At 47.5% G+C, this 25,078-nt stretch overlaps 1 protein-coding gene across 1 annotated transcript; it reads right to left on the reverse strand.

Moving 5' to 3' along the window:
* Positions 1-2,186: 2,186 nt before the first annotated feature.
* LOC139584412 (neuron navigator 2-like) lies at positions 2,187-24,828 on the reverse strand. Its single transcript, XM_071416198.1, has 6 exons — positions 23,784-24,828; positions 11,733-11,850; positions 11,017-11,069; positions 6,021-6,093; positions 5,636-5,870; positions 2,187-4,459 (listed from the first exon to the last, which is right to left on the reverse strand). The coding sequence occupies exons 1-6, from the start codon at positions 24,033-24,035 to the stop codon at positions 4,303-4,305; spliced, it is 888 nt and encodes a 295-aa protein (XP_071272299.1). The 5' UTR covers positions 24,036-24,828; the 3' UTR covers positions 2,187-4,302.
* Positions 24,829-25,078: the final 250 nt, after the last annotated feature.

Below are 25,078 nucleotides of genomic sequence, written 5' to 3' on the forward strand. Positions count from 1 at the left end.
TCTGTTCTGCTCAGTTCTGCTCTGTTCTGCTCTGTTCTGCTCGGCTCTGTTCTGCTCAGTTCTGCTCGGCTCTGTTCTGCTCAGCTCTGTTCTACTCAGCTCTGTTCTACTCTGCTCTGTTCTGCTCAGTTCTGCTCAGCTCTGTTCTACTCTGCTCTGTTCTGCTCAGTTCTGCTCAGCTCTGTTCTACTCTGCTCTGTTCTGCTCGGCTCTGTTCTACTCTGCTCTGTTCTACTCTGCTCTGTTCTGCTCAGTTCTGCTCAGCTCTGTTCTACTCTGTTCTACTCTGCTCTGTTCTGCTCAGTTCTGCTCAGCTCTGTTCTGCTCGGCTCTGTTCTGCTCAGTTCTGCTCAGCTCTGTTCTACTCTGCTCTGTTCTACTCTGCTCTGCTCTGCTCAGCTCTGTTCTACTCTGCTCTGTTCTGCTCAGCTCTGTTCTACTCTGCTCTGTTCTGCTCAGTTCTGCTCAGCTCTGTTCTACTCGGCTCTGTTCTGCTCGGCTCTGTTCTACTCTGCTCTGTTCTACTCTGCTCTGTTCTGCTCAGTTCTGCTCAGCTCTGTTCTACTCTGCTCTGTTCTACTCTGCTCTGTTCTGCTCAGTTCTGCTCAGCTCTGTTCTACTCTGCTCTGTTCTGCTCAGTTCTGCTCAGCTCTGTTCTACTCTGCTCTGTTCTACTCTGCTCTGTTCTGCTCAGCTCTGTTCTACTCTGCTCTGCTCAGCTCTGCTCAGCTCTGCTCTGTTCTACTCTGCTCTCTTCTGCTCAGTTCTGCTCAGCTCTGTTCTACTCTGCTCTGTTCTACTCTGCTCTGTTCTGCTCAGCTCTGTTCTACTCTGCTCTGTTCTGCTCAGTTCTGCTCAGCTCTGTTCTACTCTGCTCTGTTCTACTCTGCTCAGCTCTGTTCTACTCTGCTCTGTTCTACTCTGCTCTGTTCTACTCTGCTCTGTTCTGCTCAGTTCTGCTCAGCTCTGTTCTACTCTGCTCTGTTCTGCTCTGTTCTGCTCAGTTCTGCTCAGCTCTGTTCTACTCTGCTCTGTTCTGCTCAGTTCTGCTCAGCTCTGTTCTACTCTGCTCTGTTCTGCTCAGTTCTGCTCAGCTCTGTTCTACTCTGCTCTGTTGTACTCTGCTCTGTTCTGCTCAGCTCTGTTCTACTCTGCTCTGCTCAGCTCTGCTCAGCTCTGTTCTACTCTGCTCTGTTCTACTCTGCTCTCTTCTGCTCAGTTCTGCTCAGTTCTGTTCTACTCTGCTCTGTTCTACTCTGCTCTGTTCTGCTCAGCTCTGTTCTACTCTGCTCTGTTCTGCTCAGTTCTGCTCAGCTCTGTTCTACTCTGCTCTGTTCTGCTCAGCTCTGTTCTACTCTGCTCTGCTCAGTTCTGCTCAGCTCTGTTCTACTCTGCTCTGTTCTGCTCTGTTCTGCTCAGTTCTGCTCAGCTCTGTTCTACTCTGCTCTGTTCTGCTCTGTTCTGCTCAGTTCTGCTCAGCTCTGTTCTACTCTGCTCTGTTCTGCTCAGTTCTGCTCAGCTCTGTTCTACTCTGCTCTGTTCTGCTCAGTTCTGCTCAGCTCTGTTCTACTCTGCTCTGTTCTGCTCAGCGCTGTTCTACTCTGCTCTGTTCTGCTCAGTTCTGCTCAGCTCTGCTCTGTTCTACTCTGCTCTGTTCTGCTCAGTTCTGCTCAGCTCTGTTCTACTCTGCTCTGTTCTACTCTGCTCTGCTCTGCTGTGTTCTGCCCTGTTTGGCTCTGCTCGGCTCTGTTCTGCTCAGTTCTGCTCAGCTCTGTTCTACTCTGCTCTGTTCTACTCTGCTCTGTTCTGCTCAGTTCTGCTCAGCTCTGTTCTACTCTGCTCTGTTCTGCCCTGTTTGGTTCTACATTGCTCTGTTCTGCTCAGTTCTGCTCAGCTCTGTTCTACTCTGCTCTGTTCTGCCCTGTTTGGTTCTACTCTGCTCTGTTCTGCTCAGTTCTGCTCAGCTCTGTTCTACTCTGCTCTGTTCTGCTCAGTTCTGCTCAGCTCTGTTCTACTCTGCTCTGTTCTGCTCAGTTCTGCTCAGCTCTGTTCTACTCTGCTCTGTTCTGCTCAGCGCTGTTCTACTCTGCTCTGTTCTGCTCAGTTCTGCTCAGCTCTGCTCTGTTCTACTCTGCTCTGTTCTGCTCAGTTCTGCTCAGCTCTGTTCTACTCTGCTCTGTTCTACTCTGCTCTGCTCTGCTGTGTTCTGCCCTGTTTGGCTCTGCTCGGGTCTGTTCTGCTCAGTTCTGCTCAGCTCTGTTCTACTCTGCTCTGTTCTACTCTGCTCTGTTCTGCTCAGTTCTGCTCAGCTCTGTTCTACTCTGCTCTGTTCTGCCCTGTTTGGTTCTACATTGCTCTGTTCTGCTCAGTTCTGCTCAGCTCTGTTCTACTCTGCTCTGTTCTGCCCTGTTTGGTTCTACTCTGCTCTGTTCTGCTCAGTTCTGCTCAGCTCTGTTCTACTCTGCTCTGTTCTACTCTGCTCTGCTCTGCTGTGTTCTGCCCTGTTTGGCTCTGCTCGGCTCTGTTCTGCTCAGTTCTGCTCAGCTCTGTTCTACTCTGCTCTGTTCTACTCTGCTCAGTTCTGCTCAGCTCTGTTCTACTCTACTCTGTTCTGCCCTGTTTGGTTCTACTCTGCTCTGTTCTGCTCAGTTCTGCTCAGCTCTGTTCTACTCTGCTCTGTTCTGCTCTGCTCTGTTCTACTCTGCTCTGTTCTGCTCAGTTCTGCTCAGCTCTGTTCTGCTCTGTTCTACTCTGCTCTTTTCTGCTCTGTTCTACTCTGCTCTGTTCTACTCTGCTCTGTTCTACTGTTCTGGTCGACTCTGTTCTGCACTGCTCTGTTCTATTCTGCTCTGTTCTTCTCAGTTCTGCTCAGCTCTGTTCTACTCTGCTCTGTTCTGCTCTGCTCTGTTCTGCTCTGCTCTGTTCTGCTCAGTTCTGCTCAGCTCTGTTCTACTCTGCTCTGTTCTGCTCAGTTCTGCTCAGCGCTGTTCTACTCTGCTCTGTTCTGCTCAGTTCTGCTCAGCTCTGTTCTACTCTGCTCTGTTCTACTCTGCTCTGTTCTGCTCAGTTCTGCTCAGCTCTGTTCTACTCTGCTCTGTTCTACTCTGCTCTGTTCTACTCAGCTCTGCTCTGTTCTGCCCTGTTTGGCTCTGCTCGGCTCTGTTCTGCTCAGTTCTGATCAGCTCTGTTCTACTCTGCTCTGTTCTGCTCAGTTCTGCTCAGCTCTGTTCTACTCTGCTCTGTTCTGCCCTGTTTGGTTCTGCTCGGCTCTGTTCTGCTCTGTTCTTCTCGGCTCTGTTCTGCTCAGTTCTGCTCGGCTCTGTTCTGCTCTGTTCTTCTCGGCTCTGTACTGTTCTGCTCGGCTCTGTTCTGCTCAGTTCTGCTCGGCTCTGTTCTGCTCTGTTCTTCTCGGCTCTGTACTGTTCTGCTCGGCTCTACTGTTCTGGTCGACTCTGTTCTGCACTGCTCTGTTCTTCTCAGCTCTGCTCTGTTCTGCTCTACTCCACTCTACTCTCACTAACATACATCACAGCACTAGGGAAGTACCGCCTGACTGGCTTCATACCACTGAGGACCCAATCTACCAATCTAGGACTAAGACTTACAGTGAAGATACATTATAAGATCTTAAATCAAACAAGGCCATTTTTTCAGACAGATTTAGTTATACCACTACGATTGTAAAGCCATGGTGTAACGTGATGTCCACCACACTATAATCAAACACACAGGTAGGAATACACAGTAAATATAGGCTCTAGAAAGCAGAGGAAGTAACACATTTGTTATGCCAAATGTAGAACTGTGCAATACTCACAAAACGGATGTCATCAAAATGAGAGGTATTTAGCAAGCCAGATGAAATGATAGGTGCTGGAGTGAGGAAATAGTTGTTTACTTCACAAACAGAAACGTCCATGGATTAAAGTTTGTCTGTAAAGCATATGCTTACACATAAACCTGAAACCTAAGACCTAATGTAAAATGACATCATTCAGATTTTGTGTTACATTTTACTTCATGTAAATAAACCACACACTAGCCTCTACTACAACAACAAGTTAAGCTTAGCGACACCCATGTTGTTAAATCATTACCTGCTCCTCTAACAGCATAGAAAATGATAAGATAGAAACCATGTATGCATAGGTTATCTGTTTATGTGTCTGTTTGTACATTCTAGGATAACTGTCTAGACAAGATTGCTCTGAATCCAGGAGATTTGTTTTCATCTTTTTCTTTGTTGTTGCACAGGGGTTAAAATGGGTGTACCCCAAGTGGTTGGCCTCTAAAAGCACTGGATTACTTCCTCATGTACGGTAACTCACCTCTGTCACTGCTGGAGGACTTGGGCATGTCATGGTGGTTGAAGCTCTGGCTGCGGCGGTTGCTGTTGGAGGCCCCGCGATGCTTCCCCTCGCTGCCTGGGGCTGAGACGCGCGTGGTGGGGCCTGGCAGTCTGTGGGCCACACGGAAATAGTGACTAGTTAAATAAACACTGAACAGCAGAAATGCTCTTCTTAACCGGCATAATTCTAAACAGAATTAATAATCTGCTAAAGGGGATGAAATAATATTCCTCAAATAACATTATTAAGGAGTGTATCATTAACATATTTGTGAGTTCTTGAATGGCAGGGCGGTCCCGTGGGGCTCAGTGTGTAGAGGATGGCACTTGTAACGCCAGAGTTGTGGGTTCGATTCCCACAGGGGACGAGTATGAAACATGCAAGTAAGTCACGTCTGCTAAATGACTCAAATGTAAATCTATGGAAAACACCTCAGGGGAGATACATGTGGTTGCACAGTTTCACCACCAGTAGGTGGTGGTATTGAATTACCTCATGCTGAGCTTTTTATAATCCATGAAAAGGTACTGGACATACACACTCACACACGGTGAAACAGACAGGTTGAGAAGCATTTCCATAATACTAAACCATGCACACAGCAAACACACCAGGATGCAAGTGTTTATACACAAATAAAAAGGTCTAACACACTACAAGACTATCAGAAATGAGGTGGGAGAATGGGGAATCTTTTCAAACACTAGACCTGATGCATCTACAACAGTGTGAGTGGACTGCAGCATGCAGTGTCTATGGGAGAGATAAAGGGGAGAGGAGAGAGAGTGAGAGCGAGAGAAAGAGGGGAAGAGACAAAAAGAGAGAGAGAGAGAGGGGAAAGAAAGAGATAGATGAAAGCTGACCTAGAAGACTTTCTCTGAGCCACAGAGAGCTTTAGCCCTTTACTCTGAGTGGTTGAAGCCTTGGTTGATAGACTGCATGGAGGAGAAACAGAGGGATGGGTAGACACAATGTAAAAGCAGACAGAGATCTGAAAGCAGCTTATATGAGATCAAGAGGATCATAGAAACTTGAACAAGTTATGTAAAAACAAGGAGATTCAAAGAAGATGGCCTGCTACCCAATGGCATGGACACCAACGTAGATGAGACTTCACACAATTAGTATGGATGATATAAACAACACTATCATTTGAACATGAGGAATTCATGTCACATTTTATGAGGACTGCGGTTACTCATAAATAATCTCACAGAGCTTCTCCAAACCATGGAGATCTTGCCATGTGTTAAAACGGGAGGTTGGGTTGTTACAAGGTACTTCACCTGGACAGCATATCTGATGCTGCTTTGTGTTCTGGTGCAGTGGAGCTGTGGGTATGATGGGTGTGGGTGTGAGAGAGGGCTGGTGATCTATGGGGAGTATGTCCAGGCTGGGTGCTGTGCTTTGGCTGATGAGAGGCCTGCTGTTTCAACACCTTCTGCTGCTGCTGCTGTTGCTTGTAGCAGGACAAGCTGAAGAACAGACCCAGAATGGTCTTCAGGTTCCCATTACGAATCTCTGCAATAGGAGGAGAGACAGAGAGGTTGGTATCTTTTGGTATCTTTTCCTCTCCACAGTCCGTTGTAACGTGGAGTTATTCATTAGAAGCTCTACATTAGCAGCAGATATGAGGGAGAGTGTCTGGTAGATAGTGTCAGTTTGAAGTACCCTCTGCACAGAGCCCCTGGATGTTCACCCCTCTGGCTGCCAGGAATCCAAGGCAGGTATCAATGTTCTCAATCTGGGGGAAAGGAGAGAGGAGTCAGGGCATGGAACTTCATTAGTACAGATAGGGCAGTCATACATTAGCAAAGGCCACTTGGGGCTTCCGAGTGGCGCAGCGGTCTAAGGCACAGCATCTCAATGCTAGAGGTATCACTATAGACCCTGGTTTGGTTTCAGGCTGTATCACAACCGGCCGTGATTGGGAGTCCCAAAGGGTGGTGCACAATTGGCCCAGCGTCGTCCGGGTTAGGTTTTGGCCGGGGTAGGCCATCATTGTAAATAAGAATTTGTTCTTAACTTCTTTCAGCTTGGGGGCAGAATTTTTATGTTTGGAAAAATAACGTTCACAAGGTAAACGGAATATTTCTCAGGTCCAGATGCTAGAATATGCATATAATTGACAGATTAGGATAGAAAACACTTTTAAGTTTCCAAAACTGTCAAAATATTGTCTGTGAGTATAACAGAACTGATTTTGCAGGCGAAAACCTGAGGAAATCCAACCCGGAAGTGCCTTTTATTTGGAAAAATCCCTGTTCCGTTGCCTCTCCCTGTTTTAAAAATATATATATTTTCAAAATCTGACACGATAGGTGGATTAACAATAAGCTAAGCTGTGTTTTGGTATATTTCACTTGTGATTGCATGAATATAAATATTTTTTGTAATATTTTTGCATTTGGCGCCCTGCAATTCTAGCGGTGGTTTAGGAAAGTGATCCCGTAAAAGGGATCCGTAGCGCAGAGAAGTTAAGGAGGAATGGACCTGGGAGGAGATTTTGGACGGAGCAGGACCCTGGACGCAGGCTGGGGAGTATCGCCTTCCGAAGAAGGAAATAGAGGCAGCAAAAGCGGAACGGCGATATTACGAGGAGAAATACCAACGAGGTAGGCCACAGGGGGGGGCACATAGAGCCAGTCAGGGAGTCGGATGAGGAGTTCGAAGCAAGATTCCGGAGAGAGATGCTAGGCTGCAGCGCGGGCGTGCTGGGGAGCGTGTGATGCGCACGGTGTCTCCAGTTCGCATTAATAGCCCGGTGCGCTCTATTCCAGCTCTTCGCACTTGCAGGGCTCAAGTGAGCATCCAGCCAGGACGCATTGTGCCAGCTATACGCTCTAGATCTCCAGTGCGCCTCCACAGTCCAGTACGTCCTGTGCCTCCTCTCCGCACTCGCCCTGAGGTGCGTGTCCCCAGCCCGGTACCACCAGTTCCGGTACCACGCATAAGACCTCCAGTGTGCCTCCACAGTCCAGTACGGCCTGTGCCTCTTCCCCGCACTCGCCCTGAGGTGCGTGTCCTCAGCCCGGTACCACCAGTTCCGGCACAACGCATCAGGCCTCCAGTGTGCTTCCACAGTCCAGTACGTCCTGTGCCTTCTCTCCGCACTCGCCCTGAGGTGCGTGTCCCCAGCCCGGTACCACCAGTTCCGGCACCACGCATCAGGCCTCCAGTGCGCTTCCACAGTCCAGTACGGCCTGTGTCTCTTCCCCGCACTCGCCCTGAGGTGCGTGTCCTCAGCCCGGTACCACCAGTTCCGGCACCACGCATCAGGCTTCCAGTGCGCTTCCACAGTCCAGAGCTTCCGGCAACAGTACCCAGTCCAGAGCTTCCGGCGACAGTACCCAGTCCAGAGCTTCCAACGACAGTACCCAGTCCAGAGCTTCCGGCGACAGTACCCAGTTCAGAGCTACCAGCGACAGTTCCCAGTCCAGAGCTTCCGGAGACGTTTCACAGTCCGGAACCTCCAACGACGGGCCACAGTCCGGAACCTCCAACGACGGGCCACAGTCCGGAACCTCCAACGACGGGCCACAGTCCGGAACCTCCTAAGACGGGCCACAGTCCGGAACCTCCAACGACGGGCCACAGTCCGGAACCTCCTACGACGGGCCACAGTCCGGAACCTCCTACGACGGGCCACAGTCCGGAACCTCCAACGACGGTCCACAGTCCGGAGCCTCCAGCGACGGTCGTCAGTCCGGAGCCTCCAGCGACGGTCCACAGTCCGGAGCCTCCAACGACGATCCACAGTCCGGAGCCTCCAGCAGCAATCCCCAGTCCGGAGCCTCCAGCGGCAATCTCCAGTCCGGAGCCTCCAGCGACCGTCCCCAGTCCGGGGTCTCCAGCGACGGTCCCCAGTCCGGGGTCTCCAGCGAAGGTCCCCAGTACGTTAGTTTTTGTATTGTCAAGGGTTGTTGTAGGTCTAGGTGATTTATATGTCTATGGTGGCCTGATATGGTTCCCAATCAGAGGCAGCTGTTTATCGTTGTCTCTGATTGGGGATCATATTTAGGTAGCCATTTTCCCTTTGATGTTTGTGGGTTCTTGTTCTATGTTTAGTTGCCTGTCTGCACTATCCATATAGCTTCACGGTTCGTTTTGTTATTTTGTTAGTTTGTTCAGTGTTCATTCGTTAAAATAAATAAATATGTACGCATACCACGCTGCGCCTTGGTCTCCTCCTTTTGACGGCCGTGACAAAATGTATTTGGCTAAGGTGTAAGTAAACTTCCGACTTGAACTGTATATGGTGTCACCATACAATGATAGTATAACATTAGGCTTAATGTATGTCAGGGATGTAGGAAAATCTTTGTCAAATCATTAACCATTTGGCCCCTCTTGGATTATAACCAACCACTAATGATGAAAGCTGAAATAATACTGTACAATGCACCAACTGAAACCATCCTTCAGATGGTTCAAACATATAGTACAACTAGAATAGCATATAGGCCACAATTCAATCATTAACCTCTCATTCAGACCTTACCACAGATCATTATATGCAATTCATGAACACCCACTAGTAACTGCAGGAAAGTTTCCCAGCAATTAAAGCAACGTGTTTCAGATTAAATCAAAACTACTTCCCATCCATTACACTAAAATCCAGGAAGTTCACTTTGAGGTAGCGAGGCTTACTGAAAGACATCAATTCATAGAGCTACTCATCATTTTAATAACAACCATATTTTCCCTATTTCTGGTCCACCACAAGAGAAAAACAATTGTATAAATACAGGGTCTGTTGTTAAACGTGGGTGGTTGGGACCTGGTGCAGGGTGGAAGAGGCAGGGTCAGCTAGAGTGAGAGCTAGATATTATTACACTGAGGGAGGTAGTCCAAGTGAAAGAGGGTCAGATAAAGAGAATGTAACTGTAAGAAAGACAGATATATCTAATAATATGAAACTATACTGAACAAAAATAGAAACACAACATGCAAAGTGTTGGTCCCATGTTTCATGAGCTGAAATAAAACATAGCAGAAATCTTCAGTACGCACAAAAAGCTTATTTCTCTCAAATGTTGTGCAAAAATGTGTTTACATCCCTGTCAGTGAGCATTTCTCCGTTGCCAATATAATCCATCCACCTGACAGCTGTGGCATATCAAGAAGCTGATTAAACAGCATGATCATTATACAGGTGCCCCTTGTGACGGGGACAATAAAAGGCCACTCTAAAATGTGCCGTTTTGTCTCACAACACAATGCCAAAGCTGTCTCAAGTTTTGAGGGAGTGTGCAATTAGCATGCTGACTCCAGGAATGTCCACCAGAGCTGCTGCCGGAGAATTGAATGTTAATTTCTCTACCATAATTTGGCAGGACGTCCAACCGGCCTCATAACCGCGGACCACGTGCAACCACGCCAGCCCAGGACCTCCACATCCGGCTTCTTCACCTGCGGGATCGTTTGAGACTAGCCACCCGGACAGCTAACAAAACCTTGGGTTTGCACAACCAAAGAATTTCTGCACAAACTGTTAGAAACCGTCTCAGGGAAGCTCACCTACATGCTAGTCATCCTCACCAGGGTCTTAACCTGACTGCAGTTCGGAGTCGTAACCGACTTCAGTGGGCAAATGCTCACCTTCGATGGCCACTGGCACGCTGGAGAAGTGTACCCTTCACGGATGAATCCCGGTTTCAACTGTACCGGGCAGATGGAAGACAACGTGTATGGTGTCGTGTGGGCGAGCGGTTTGCTGATGTCAATGTTGTGAACACAGTGCCCCATGGTGGTGGTGGGGTTATGGTATGGGCAGCCATAAGCTACGGACAACGAACACAATTGCATTTTATCGATGGCAATTTGAATGCACAGAGATACCGTGACGAGATCCTGAGGCCCATTGTCAGGCCTTTCATCCACCGCCACCACCTCGTGTTTCAGCATGATAATGCACGGAACCATGTTGCAAGGATCTGTACATTATTCCTGGATACTGAAAATATCCCAGTTCTTCCATGGCCTGAATACTCACCAGACATGTCACCCATTGAGCAAGTTTGGCATGATCTGGATTGACGTGTACAACAGCATGTTCCAGTTCCCGCCAATATCCAGCAACTTTGCACAGCCATTGAAGAGGAGTGGGACAACATTCCACAGGCCACAATCAACAGCTTGATCAACTCTACGTGAAGGAGATGTGTCGAGCTGGTTTTCTGATCCACGCCCCTACCTTTTTTTAAAACGTATATGTGTTGCCAGTGACGTGAAATGCATAGATTAATGATTTTATTTAAATTTACTGATTTCCTTATAGGAATTGTAAATCTGTCACATTTTTGAAGATTGGTTCAATCCCAAATAGGCAAGAGAGGTTGTTTGGGTGGCAGATGGCCCTCAATATGATACCAGTCTATTTAATGCCTTCCCACTGTAGTAGGGCATCACTAAAAAAGGCATGGCCATTCTCTCACAGGAAACAGTGGAGAAAGAAGCAGATGCCACCAGGGGTTTTCTCTGAGCATCAGGATCTCAGATTTGGGAAGGATCATCCGGTTGTGTTTGCTCAATAATCACACGTGATAACTTATGATCCATACTATAATGTCGTTAGTAGTGCAAGCCTCCCTGGTGTCTCTGTTTTAGGGTGTGGAGGATTGATCCCCTTATGTGACAGATTAAACACAGCACCAACACCCACCATCTGAGTCCGGCTCTTAGGGTAGCCATTGATGTCTTCTATCTTCTCATTTGCTAGAAAAGAAAGATGAAACAAAAGAGAGAGAAAGAAATGAAAGAGGATATTTTCATGATGAAGTAACACATCCTTTTTGGGACTTTCCCTGCACAATGACAAGTCACATTGAAGACACCCATACAATATCTATCCAAAATCAGTAACAACTTGCCCTAACCATGGGAAGCAGCCGTGGTTTTGCACCTGATACAGTCTTAGTCCTCCTCATGTAGCTTTCACTAACCACACTCCCTCTATTCACTCCACTTAAGCACAATGAACAGTGTAGACACAATGATGACAGGCTTCGCTGCTCAACCTCTCACCCACCCTGGGAAAAACAGAGTTTCAGTCTGAAGTTGCTTTACTTTCCCTGCAGGAAAGACTGATTTTGAAGTCCCCTCCTAACCTAAAGATCCCTCCTAACCTCTCCACAATAACGATCATAGAGGCCGTGAGTTGAATTCCAGAGATGAGAGACACACTGTGACTAATCATATTATACTTATATTAGGCAGTATAATATGATAACCATGCAAAAAAACACAAGTTTGGGCCTGCCATTGGAAAGCCAATACAAAATGCATAATGATTATATGAAATCTTAAATGAGAAATAATTCCAATGGATTTGCTGATAAAAAGTTACCAATAGAGTATAAATGCTAGGGAAGTCCTTACCCACAACCTGTATGATCTCAGCCAGTAGCACTCCATCTGTAACATCCTGCTGCAAGTCCTTGATCAGTCGCTGACGGCCCGACTTCACCAGATAATGGTTGGCCCAGTCCGTGTAAATCTGCCCAACAACAAAACACAGACATACAATTGACATACATAGAAAGAAATACAATCAATGTATAATAATCACAGACCCTACATTACTTGTTAATAAAGGCAAAGCAATAACCTGTAGATAACGCCTTCCAAATGTAATGCACAGTCAGAACACACTCGCTTTCCAAGGAGTGATACTCACATTCCTCCAGAAACCAGGCCACTGAGCACAATGTAAATTCTGCTCTGAGAGTGAGCAATCATGTCTTTCAAAGAGTAGGAAGTACGACATCACCTATTAAGACAGAAACTCACTGGCTGAGAGCACTGGAGTGAGATGTCTGTAATCTGAGGGGTTTTGTTCATAATTTGATGTTCACTTCTGCTGCATCTCCTACATTTTAGCATCTCAGTCACTTTAAATCTGTCTGTTCTGACAGAAAACAGTGAACTGTTAGGCCCAATCTGCTTATGCGATTATTATGCTTACAATACAGATTAAATCGGGAAGAAAATACTTTTGAATGACTAAACTGGACAACCACCGTGATTATTATTATTTGACCCTGCTGGTCATCTATGAACATTTGAACATCTTGACCATGTTCTGTTATAATCTCCACCCGGCACAGCCAGAAGAGGACTGGCCACCCCTCAAAGCCTGGTTCTTCTCTTGGTTTCTTCCTAGGTTCTGGCCTTTCTAGGGAGTTTTTCCTAGCCACCGTGCTTCTACACCTGCATTGCTTGCTGTTTGGGGTTTTAGGCTGGGTTTCTGTACAGCACTTTGATATATCAGCTGATGTAAGAAGGGCTATATAAATACATTTGATTTGATTTGAACTGAATAGGTGACCATAGCCGTGGGAAGTACGGGTGCTGCAGCACCCCCTGAAAAATCTGAATAATACTTCCTGCGTCTATGCAGGTGACTCAGGTTTGGTGGAATGCTCAATGTGAATTTATCCTGGCAGGGAAATATGGTTTGAATAAATGTACACCATTCAGGGTCTTTTAAAGATATTACAAAACAAATGTATTTATTGAGATCACAGCACAGGTTGCTATTTCTTTCCCTGCACAGTGTTTCTCTGATCAGCAGTAAGCTTCTGCTCGGGGATTTGCATAGAAAACATGCTGAGTGTTGAGAGTTTGACACTAACACCTCAATCTGTCTTCTACAGATAAAGCTCTCCGCTGACTTTCACGAATAAACAAAAAACAACACACAGTATTTACCGCAACACTATGGGGTCAATGGAAAGTCACATCAACCAAGTAGTTGCTAATGCTGAACATAGATTTTTTTTTAACTACAAATTGCACTTGTTTTCTTGCTTTCTGAACCTGTCAAATTTAATGTGAAGAACTTACTTAACAGCGGTCCATTTAGAGCCTTTTATCTAGACACATGTATTTTCTGCCACTGAAAACAAAAGGCTAAAGGCTTGAGTTACCTCTATCCAACCAGACAGAGTGTATAAAGACTAAGATCACCTTTCCCACATCTCAGAACTCAACATACAGATGCTGTGTGAGCAAAGAAACACCTGCCACAAAGTGCAGCAGACGGTGAGAATATTGGAATATTCTTGATATAAGATTGAATGAGCAGCACTTTAACTTGCTTATCAAAATGCCGGTTACTGTGCTAAAGATATAGCCTAGAAATGGACAGTTTTTGAAGACAGACCTGGACATACTGTATACTGAGTATACAAAACATTAAGAACAGGACATAGACTGACCAGGTGAATCCAGGTGAAAGCTATGATCCCTTATTGGTGTCACATGTTAAATCCACTTCAATCAGTGTAGATGAAGGGGAGGAGACAGGTTAAAGGATTTTAAAGCCTTGAGACAATTGAGACATTGATTATGTATGTGTGCCATTCAGAGGGTGAATGGGCAAGACAAAATATTTAAGTGCCTTTGAACGGGGTATGGTAGTAGGTGCCAGGTGCACCTGTTTGTGTCAAAAACTGCAACATTGCTGTGTTTTTTACACTCAACAGTTTCCTGTGTGTGTCAAGAATGGTCCACCACCCAAAGGACATCCAGCCAACTTGACACACCTGTGGGAAGCATTGTAGTCAACATGGGCCAGAATCCATGTAGAATGCTTTTCAACACCTTGTAGAATCCATGTCTCAACGGATTGAGGCTGTTCTGAGGGCAAAAAGGGGGTGGGGTGCAAGTCAATATTAGAAAGGTGTTCTTAATGTTTGGTATACTCAGTGTATACTACAGCTGGCAGGTGTAACAGCAAGCCAGTTAAATAGAGTCATATATCAAATGACTGTCCCCTATCCAGCTGGGGTGTCCATTAATAAGCGTTAGTCATGATTCATGTCTAACCCAATGGTCCTCCAGCTCCCTCATCTATGTTCTGTCCTGCCCATGGGCAAAACCAACACTAGGGAGCAGTGTTTCTCTCTCTCTGTGTGTGTGTGTGTGTGTGTGTGTGTGTGTGTGTGTGTGTGTGTGTGTGTGTGTGTGTGTGTGTGTGTGTGTGTGTGTGTGTGTGTGTGTGTGTGTGTGTGTGTAGCCAGCCCACCCCATTTGTGTCAGTGGACCAGAGGTAATCTAACTCATCATGTTACTGCCTCCCCCTCCTCCTTCCTCAAGGCCACTGTATTACATTATTCATGTCTCACACACACACACACACACACACACACACACACACACACACACACACACACACACACACACACACACACACACACACACACACACACACACACACACACACACACACACACACACACACACAGAGAAACACTGCCCCCTAATTAGGCTACATTTGATCCTGCATTTGTGTTGCATTGCAGAAAGCAATTGAGCACTAACCAGTCCACCCAACCACTGCAGGCCTAATCCAATACACACCAATCATCACAGAAATAAACACGTAGCCTAACCAGGCTGGTGGTATGGAACCCTGTATGTGGTGGGGTTTGGCTGGAAGTCAGTGTAGGCCAGCTGGATGTGTGTTTACTGTAGTAGAAGGCTGTGGTGATGCCTTAAAGGGATCTTCTCTTCCTGGTAGGACCAAACAAGATGTCGCATGCCCCACACACAATAGGCCTGCTAATCTCACTAGATTTATGCCATCCGCAGCAGGTGTGCTAGAGTTGCACATAACTAAGACATCTTCACTATACTGAATGTCAGGTACTCTATCACTTCTGATAATAAATCACTTTTTAAATGGCAATTAGACTGTGTAGAATCTAATTGGTGGAGAGGGTGCAGGTAATCAGCAGCAAGGATCCCTGCAATCTTCTTGACTAATGTGGAGACTTTCAAGGAATCACTCATCTATCATTTGTCTGGTTCACTGTGCATACAGTATTGACCATGTGCATGTTGTGCTTCCAGTCAGAACATATCTGGGATCTCAAGACAGATCTGGCAGGTGCTTGTCTAAAGTTTCACAATATGTAAAACGTTTGTAAACAGTATCATTAACTTCACCTCTGTCACGCCCTGACCGTAGAGAGCTTTTTATGTCTCTATTTTGGTTTGGTCAGGGTGTGATTTGGGTGGGCATTCTATGTTCTTTTTTCTATGATTTGTATTTCTGTGTGTTTGGCCGGGTGTGGTTCTCAATCAGAGGCAGCTGTCTATCGTTGTCTCTGATTGAGAACCATACTTAGGTTGCCTTTTCCCACCTGTCTGTGTGAGTAGTTGTCTATGTGGAGTTGCATGTCAGCACTCGTTCTATTTAGCTTCACGTTCGTTTTTGTTACTTTGTTAGTTTGTTCAGTGTTCTTCTGTTATTAAAAGAAGATGTATTCATATCACGCTGCGCCTTGGTCTCCTCAATACGACGAACGTGACAGAACTACCCACCAAAAACGGACCAAGCAGCGTGGTAAGAGGGAGCAGCGGTTTTTGGAGAGATGGACATGGGAGGAAATCCTGGACGGCAAGGGACCCTGGGCACAGACGGGAGAATATCGCCGTCCTAAAGAGGAGCTGGAAGCAGCTAAGGCGGAGCGGCGACGGCTCAAAGAGGCGTTCACGAGAGGCAGCCCCAGAATTTCTTTTGGAGGGGACACATGGGGAGTGTGGCAGAGTCAGGTTGGAGACCTGAGCTAACTCCCTGTGCTTACCGTGGCGAGCATGTGACTGGTCAGGCCCCGTGCTATGGGGTGATGCGCACGGTGTCCCCGGTGTGCACTCATATAGCGTGCACTCACGCTATATTCCAGCTCCTCGCATCCGCCGGGCTAGGGTGAGCATCCAGCCAGGAAGGATTGTGCCAGCCCTGCTCTCCAGACCTCCAGTACGTCTCTACAGCCCAGGATATCCTGCGCCGGCTCTGCGCACTGTGTCTCCAGTGCGTCTGCACAGCCCAGTGCGTCCTGTGCCTGCGCCCCGCTCGTGCAGGGCCAAAGTCACCATCCAGCCAGGACGGGTTGAGCAGGCTCTTAGCTCGAGACCTCCAGTGCGCCTCCACGGCCCAGTGTATCCAGTGCCTCAGCCAAGGCCTCCTGCATGTCTCCCCAGCCTGGTGAGTCCTGTGCCTGCTCCCAGAGCCAGGCCTCCTGTGTGTCTCTCCACTCCAGTGATGATCCATGGCAGGAAGCCTCCAGTGGTGATCCATGGCACGAAGCCTCCAGTGATGATCCATGGCAAGAAGCCTCCAGTGATGATACATGGCATGAAGCCTCCAGTGATGATGCATGGCACGAAGCCTCCAGTGATGATCCATGGCAAGAAGCCTCCAGTGGTGATCCATGGCACGAAGCCTCCAGTGATGATCCATGGCAAGAAGCCTCCAGTGATGATCCATGGCACGAAGCCTCCAGTGATGTTCCATGGCAAGAAGCCTCCAGTGATGATCCATGGAAAGAAGCCTCCAGGGGTGAGACATGGCACGAAGCCTCCAACGGGAGTCTCCAGTCCGGAGCCTCCAGAGACGGCATCCAGAGACGGCCTCCAGTCCGGAGCCTCCAGCGTCGCCCTCCAGTCAGGAGCTTCCAGCGACGCCCTTCAGTCCGGAGCTTCCAGAGGCGCCCTTCAGTCCGGAGCTTCCAGAGGCGCCCTTCAGTCCGGAGCTTCCAGAGGCGCCCTTCAGTCCGGAGCTTCCAGAGGCGCCCTTCAGTCCGGAGCTTCCAGAGGCGCCCTTCAGTCCGGAGCTTCCAGAGGCGCCCTTCAGTCCGGAGCTTCCAGAGGCGCCCTTCAGTTCGGAGCTTCCAGAGGCGCCCTTCAGTCCGGAGCTTCCAGAGGCGCCCTTCAGTTCGGAGCTTCCAGAGGCGCCCTTCAGTCCGGAGTTTCCAGAGGCGCCCTTCAGTTCGGAGCTTCCAGAGGCGCCCTTCAGTCCGGAGCATCCAGAGGCGCCCTTCAGTCCGGAGCTTCCAGAGGCGCCCTTCAGTCCGGAGCTTCCAGAGGCGCCCTTCAGTCCGGAGCTTCCAGAGGCGCCCTTCAGTCCGGAGCTTCCAGAGGCGCCCTTCAGTTCGGAGCTTCCAGAGGCGCCCTTCAGTCCAAGGCTTCCAGAGGCGCCATTCAGTCCGGAGCTTCCAGAGGCGCCCTTCAGTCCAAAGCTTCCAGAGGCGCCCTTCAGTTCGGAGCTTCCAGAGGCGCCCTTCAGTCCAAAGCTTCCAGAGGCGCCATTCAGTCCGGAGCTTCCAGAGGCGCTGTTACGAATCCCTTTGGCCCGACAGTCTAGGGGGGATGGTAATGGGACCCGTAACACAACTCATGCAAATTATAGTAGTGAAAACGTAACAGTGAGAACAAATAACACAGACAACTTAATTACCGTCAAACACTAAATGTTTATTTATAAACACACGGTAAATGGGGGGGAGCAGGAAAAGGGGCTGAGCGGGACCCAAGGAATGAAAGAATAATAATTCAAAAACACCCCTAAGCTAGACTAGCCTACTTCACAAACAGCTAACTAACTAACCAAAAATACAGGGGGTGGTCCGCCCAGTTCTAACTAGTGTTTTTAACAATGTTTAACTACGGGTAGTGTAGCCCAAGGGCGACTTGTCTGGTTACCCCCTTTTCCCACCATCAAACAAACACTCAAACACCATAACCAAAACAATACTCACAGGTGGGGACAAAGTGACATGTAGATGCAAAACACACAAGCGATCTACAGACAGAAGGCATGTTACAAAGAGATTGAGCTGGGGAGAAAACAACTGACAGGGGTTTTAAACCAAGGGAAAGGGACTGTGATTGGGTAAGGGAAAAGGAGCAGGTGTCTTCCGATTAGCGACTGATTGATGACTGATTGGGGAATGATTATTGTCACCTGTGAGTAGGGGAGAAGGAGAGAAAAGAAATACACACAGGATACACACAGAATACTTGTATCCGTAACAGGCGCCCTTCAGTCCGGAGCTTCCAGAGGCGCCCTTCAGTCCGGAGCTTCCAGAGGCGCCCTTCAGTCCGGAGCTTCCAGAGGCGCCCTTCAGTCCGGAGCTTCCAGAGGCGTCCTTCAGTCTGGCACAGCACTACAGTGCAGCACTACACTACAGCACATCACAGTACTGCACAGCACAGCACAGCACATCACAGTACAGCACAGCACTACAGTACAGCACTACACTACAGCACAGCACAGTACAGCACACTACATACCACCACAGTCAGAGGCTGGTACTAAGATAGCATTGAATGAGCTGTATTCCACCATAAGCAAACAAGAAAACGCTCACCCAGAGACGGCGCTCCCAGTAGCCGGGAACTTAAATGCAGGGAAACTTAAATCAGTTTGACCTCATTTCTATCAACATGTCAAATGTGCAACCAGAGGGAAAAGAACTCTGGACCACCTATACTCCACACACAGCTCCCTCACCCTCCATTACTTTATTTAACTAGGCAAGTCAGTTAAGAACAAATTCTTATTTTCAATGACAACAGGTTAACTGCCTTGTTCAGGGGCAGATCGACAGCTTTTTACCTTGTCAGCTCTGGGATTCGATCTTGCAACCTTTCAGTTATGAGTTCAAAACTCTAACTACTAGGCTACCTGCCACCCCTGTCCATTTGCAAATCTTACCATAATTCTATCCTCCTTATTCCTGCTTACATGCAAAAATTAAAGCAGGAAGCACCAGTGACTAGATCAATAAAAAAGTGGTCAGATGAAGCAGATGCTAAGCTACAGGACTGTTTTGCTAGCACAGACTGGAATATGTTCCAGGATTCCTCCAATGGCATTGAGGAGTACACCACATCTGTCATTGGCTTCATCAATAAGTGCATCGATGACGTCGACCCCACAGTGACCGCACGTACAGTACATACCCCAACCAGAAACCATGGATTACAGGCAGCATCCGCACTGAGCTAAAGGCTAGAGCTGCCGCTTTCAAGGAGCAGGACTCGAACCCGGAAGCTTACAAGAAATCCCGCTATGCCCTCCGACGAACCATCAAACAGGCAAAGCGCCAATACAGGACTATAATTGAGTTGTACTACACCAGCTCTGACGCTCATCTGATGTGGCAGGGCCTACAAACCATGACAGACTACAAAGGGAAGCACAGCCGCGAGCTGCCCAGTGACACGAGCCTACCGGACAAGCTAAACTACTTCTATGCTCGCTTCGAGACAAAAAACACTGAAACATGCATGAGAGCACTAGCTGTACTGGAAGACTGTGTGATCAGGCTCTCCGCAGCTGATGTGAGTAAGACCTTTAGACAGGTCAACATTCACAAGGCCGCAGGGCCAGACGGATTACCAGGACGTGTACTGCGAGCATGCGCTGACCAACTAGCAAGTGTCTTCACTGACATTTTCAACCTCTTCCTGTCCAAGTCTGTAATACCCGCATGTTTTAAGCAGACCACCATAGTGCCTGTGCCCAAGAACACTAAGGTAACCTGCTTAAATGACTACGGACCCATAGCACTCACGTCTGTAGCCATGAAATGTATTGAAAGGCTGGTCATGGCTCACATCAACACCATCATCCCAGAAACCCTAGACCCACTCCAATTTGCATCCGCAGATTATGCAGTCTCTATTGCACTCCGCACTGCCCTTTCCCACCTGGACAAAAGGAACACCTATGTGAGAATGCTATTCATTGACAACAGCTCAGCGTTCAACACCATAGTGCCCTCAAAGCTCAACAATAAGCTAAGGACCCAGGGACTAAACACCTCCCTCTGCAACTGGATCCTGGACTTCCTGACGGGCCGCCCCCAGTTGGTAAGGGTAGGTAACAACACATCCGCCACGCTGATCCTCAACACAGGGGCCCCTCAGTGGTGCGTGCTCAGCTCCGTCCTGTACTCCCTGTTCACTCATGACTGCACGGCCAGGCACGACTCCAACACCATCATTAAATTTGCGGATGACACAACAGTGGTAGGCCTGATCACCGACAACAACAAGACAGCCTATAGGGAGGAGGTCAGAGACCTGGACCTGTGGTGCCAGGACAACAACCTCTCCCTCAACGTGATCAAGACAAAGGAGATGATTGTGGACTATAGGAAAAAGAGGACTGAGCACGCCCCCATTCTCATCGACGGGGCTGCAGTGGAGCAGGTTGAGAGGTTCAAGTTCCTTGGTGTTCACATTACTAACAAACTAACATGGTCCAAGCACACCATGACAGTCGTGAAGAGGGCACGACAAAACCTATTCCCCCTCAGGAGACTGAAAAGATTTGGCATGGGTCCCAAGATCCTCAACAGGTTCTACAGTTGTACCATCGAGAGCATCCTGACTGATTCCATCACTGCCTGGTATAGCAACCGCTCGGCATCCGACCGCAAGGCACTACAGAGGGTAGTGCAAACGGCCCAGTACATCACTGGGGCCAAGCTTCCTGCCATCCAGAACCTCTATACCAGGCGGTGTCAGAGGAAAGCCATAGAAATTGTCAAAGACTCCAGCCACCCTAGTCATAGACTGTTCGCTCTGCTACCACACAGCAAGCGGTACCGGGGCACCAAGTCTAGGTCCAAGAGGCTTCTAAACAACTTCTACTCTCAAGCCATAAGACTCCTGAACATCTAGTCAAATGGCTACCCAGACTATTAGCATTGCCCCCCCCCCCCCCTCCACACCACTGCCACTCTCTGTTGTCATCTATACATAGTCACTTTAATTAACCTACATGTACATACTACCTCAACTAACCGGTGCCCCCGCACATTGACTCTGTACAGGCACCCCCCTGTATATATTGTTATTTTTTTACTGCTCCTCTTTAATTACTTGTTACTTTTATCTCTTATTCTTATCCATATTTTTTGTAACTGCACTGTCGGTTAGGGACTTGTAAGTAAGCATTTCACTGTAAGGTCTACACCTGTTGTATTCGGCGCATGTGACTAATACATTTTGATTTGATTTGATTTTACACTACAGCACAGCACAGCACAGCACAGCACAATACAGCACACCACACCACACCACACCACACCACACCACACCACACTACACTACACTACAGTATAGTACAGTACAGCACAACACTGCAGCACAGTACAGCACTACACTACACTACACTACACTACAGCACTACACTACAGCACTACACTACAGCAGTACACTACAGCACTACACTACAGCACTACACTACAGCACTACCCTACACTACAGCACTACACTACAGCACTACACTACACTACAGCACTACACTACAGCACTACACTACAGCACTACACTACAGCACTACACTACAGCACTACACTACAGCACTACACTACACTACAGCACTACCCTACACTACAGCACTACACTACAGCACTACACTACAAGCCTGTCTGCTTGTCTATCTGCTTGTCTATCTGCTTGTCTGTCTGTCTGCTTGTCTATCTGCCTATCTCTCTGCCTATCTGTCTGCCTATCTGTCTGTCTATCTGCTTGTCTGTATGTCTGTCTGTCTATCTGCTTGTCTGCATGTCTGTCTGCCTGGGACAGTGGGCTATGGGATAGGATTCATATAGGCTACACATAGGTTTAATATAGGCTACACATAGGTTTAATATAGGCTACACATAGGTTTAATATAGGCTACACATAGGTTTAATATAGGCTACACATAGGTTTAATATAGGCTACACATAGGTTTAATATAGGCTACACATAGGTTTAATATAGGCTACACATAGGTTTAATATAGGCTACACATAGGTTTAATATAGGCTACACATAGGTTTAATATAGGCTACACATGGCCAGGCCAGCAATACAGACACAAGACCTTAAACAGGCACATTTATGTTTATAACTACTGGGCAATAATCATCACCCCCCCCCCCCCTTTTTTCCCTCAGAACAGCCTCAGTCACTTTCAATTGAACTATCAACTTGGTACAGTTCTGCAAATATATGATTATAAAGGCATACACTAACAAACGCTCACACACGCATGTGTTTCATAGTCCATCCTGCTGCACATTGTAGACGTCAGCTAGACATCAACCAGACCAGGTGTGAAGTGCTCTTAAAGCCCATCTGTCTGCTGCTCACACAGGCCAACGTCAAGGGGAATTAACCCTCTCTCTCTCTCTCTCTCTCTCTCTCTCTCTCTCTCTCTCTCTCTCTCTCTCTCTCTCTCTCTCTCTCTCTCTCTCTCTCTCTCTCTCTCTCTCTCTCTCTCTCTCTCTCTCTCTCTCTCTCTCTCTCTCTCTCTCTCTCTCTCTCTCTCTCTCTCTCTCTCTCTCTCTCTCTCTCTCTCTCTCTCTCTCTCTCTCTCTCTCTCTCTCTCTCTCTCTCTCTCTCTCTCTCTCTCTCTCTCTCTCAGACCACCATAAAGGCTGCCGTATGGTTAAAGCCTGCTGTAGTGTTCTATTTACACTGCAGACTTCAGTCAGTTACTTTCGCACAGGGACATTTCAAAGACTATGACATGAATTAGATATCATTTCAAATGAATGCCTTGTAGCAGATTTCAAAGAGACACTTCTTTGCATTTAACTCCACGTAGTAGTGACAGTGTGAAGACAGCCGATAAAGGAAGGGTTGTCGTTCCCTATCTGCATCGCTGAATGACCATCTGATTAGAGTATTAACCCCTCCCCTTTCTACTACCGTAGCCTCAAACAACATTTGACTAATGCTTTATCCTGTGACATATGTTTACAGCACCGACCACACACACACCATTCATCACTATGTGCCTTAGCCCCATTAGCCTACATCTCTCCAGTACACAGCAGCTGCTGCCGACTAAGAAATACACACAACGCCAGTAACACTGCTCAAATGCCGATAGTGTTCGCTGTCCAACTACAGAACAGGTGCAGAGATCCCAGCTTTTATCCTAGTTTACTAATTTACTCCAAGTTTCGTCCTTTAGTCCTAGTTTACTCATTTACTCCAAGTTTCGTCCTTTAGTCCTAGTTTACTAATTTACTCCAAGTATCGTCCTTTAGTCCTAGTTTACTAATTTACTCCAAGTATCGTCCTTTAGTCCTAGTTTACTAATTTACTCCAAGTATCGTCCTTTAGTCCTAGTTTACTAATTTACTCCAAGTATCATCCTTTAGTCCTAGTTTACTAATTTACTCCAAGTATCGTCCTTTAGTCCTAGTTTACTAATTTACTCCAAGTATCGTCCTTTAGTCCTAGTTTACTAATTTACTCCAAGTATCGTCCTTTAGTCCTAGTTTACTAATTTACTCCAAGTATCGTCCTTTAGTCCTAGTTTACTAATTTACTCCAAGTATCGTCCTTTAGTCCTAGTTTACTAATTTACTCCAAGTATCGTTCTTTAGTCCTAGTTTACTAATTTACTCCAAGTATCGTCCTTTAGTCCTAGTTTACTAATTTACTCCAAGTATCGTCCTTTAGTCCTAGTTTACTAATTTACTCCAAGTATCGTCCTTTAGTCCTAGTTTACTAATTTACTCCAAGTTTCGTCCTTTAGTCCTAGTTTACTAATTTACTCCAAGTATCGTCCTTTAGTCCTAGTTTAAGTACGTAACCAGATAAGGTTGAGAAGAACTGTGCTCTGACCTGAGGGTCCTCTCGGTCGTCACTCCCTGTGGTTGAGAGCCTTTTGGTGGGGGTGGTCATTTCCTCCCCCTCGTCCTCTCCCCGGCGCTCTCCCTGCCGGTGAGGGGCTTTCAGGGGGCTGTGTCTGAGGTGGCTGTGAGTGATGGAGGTCCTGGACCCGGAATTGTTTTGTAGCTGAGGAATGGGCAGGGCGCTGTGCACCGGTTTGGGCAGTCCCGACTTCATCTTAGAGGCGACCAGAATGGCCGGCATCTTCCGCTCTTGCTTTCAGAGCACGTCTCAGAAACCACTCAACACTCACATACTCACACACATACATGCAAGCACTCAGACTTTCTCTCTATCTCTTTGCTATTTTCTAAGAAGGTTGGCCAAAACGCAGGCTTACGATCTCACACAGAGGCTCCACAGCTGGGGTAGGTCAGCCTGTATACACACATGTACAGCAGAAGGCTCTCTGTGGCACACACACTCACAAACACACACACACCCACACACACACTCACACACACAGTCCAAAAGTAAACCTTTCGATGAGAACAACTTCCTCTGACAGGCTGCCAAGTCACATCCTTCTCTGGATTTTAACGAGGTTCTGGAACCATCCACAGCGATGAGCACGATCTTCTGGGTTCCTCCCTCCACCTGTTCTGTTCCAGAGGTACAGTACAGCGTAACAGTAACTGTAGTGTTCCCTGGTCCTGGTTTAATCAGGCGCTGTTCCCACATCAATCCCTCAATGCGTGAAAAAGGAAAGCCTTGTCTCAGATCTCTCTCTCTCTCTCTCTCTCTCTCTCTCTCTCTCTCTCTCTCTCTCTCTCTCTCTCTCTCTCTCTCTCTCTCTCTCTCTGTCTCTGTCTCTGTCTCTGTCTCTCTCTGTCTCTCTCTGTCTCTCTCTGTCTCTCTCTCTCTCTCTCTCTCTCTCTCTCTCTCTCTCTCTCTCTCTCTCTCTCTCTCTCTCTCTCTCTCTCTCTCTCTCTCTCTCTCTCTCTGGGCTCGTGAAGTGGGAGAGGAGCCCTATCTAACACTATTACAGTGTGTTGTTCTAACTAGCCCAGTGCCCAGACTGTTGTATAAAGGAGAGGCGTGCTGGGTTGGTTCTGCTGATCTCTGCAGCAGGGGAGGGGCTCCAGTACTGGTGCCCCCCTCCCTGGGTTTTATATTATGTTTTCCACAGCTTTGAACTCAACTGTTAACACCCCAGTGCCAGAACAGTAACCCAATAACTTTCATATTGATGTGCATAAGGATGAATATGACATTGTCAAGTGCTTTTCTATGTTCTTTGTAAGTCT

The sequence above is a fragment of the Salvelinus alpinus genome, chromosome 9 (genome assembly GCF_045679555.1).
Source record: "Salvelinus alpinus chromosome 9, SLU_Salpinus.1, whole genome shotgun sequence".
Taxonomy (NCBI): Eukaryota; Metazoa; Chordata; class Actinopteri; order Salmoniformes; family Salmonidae; genus Salvelinus; species Salvelinus alpinus.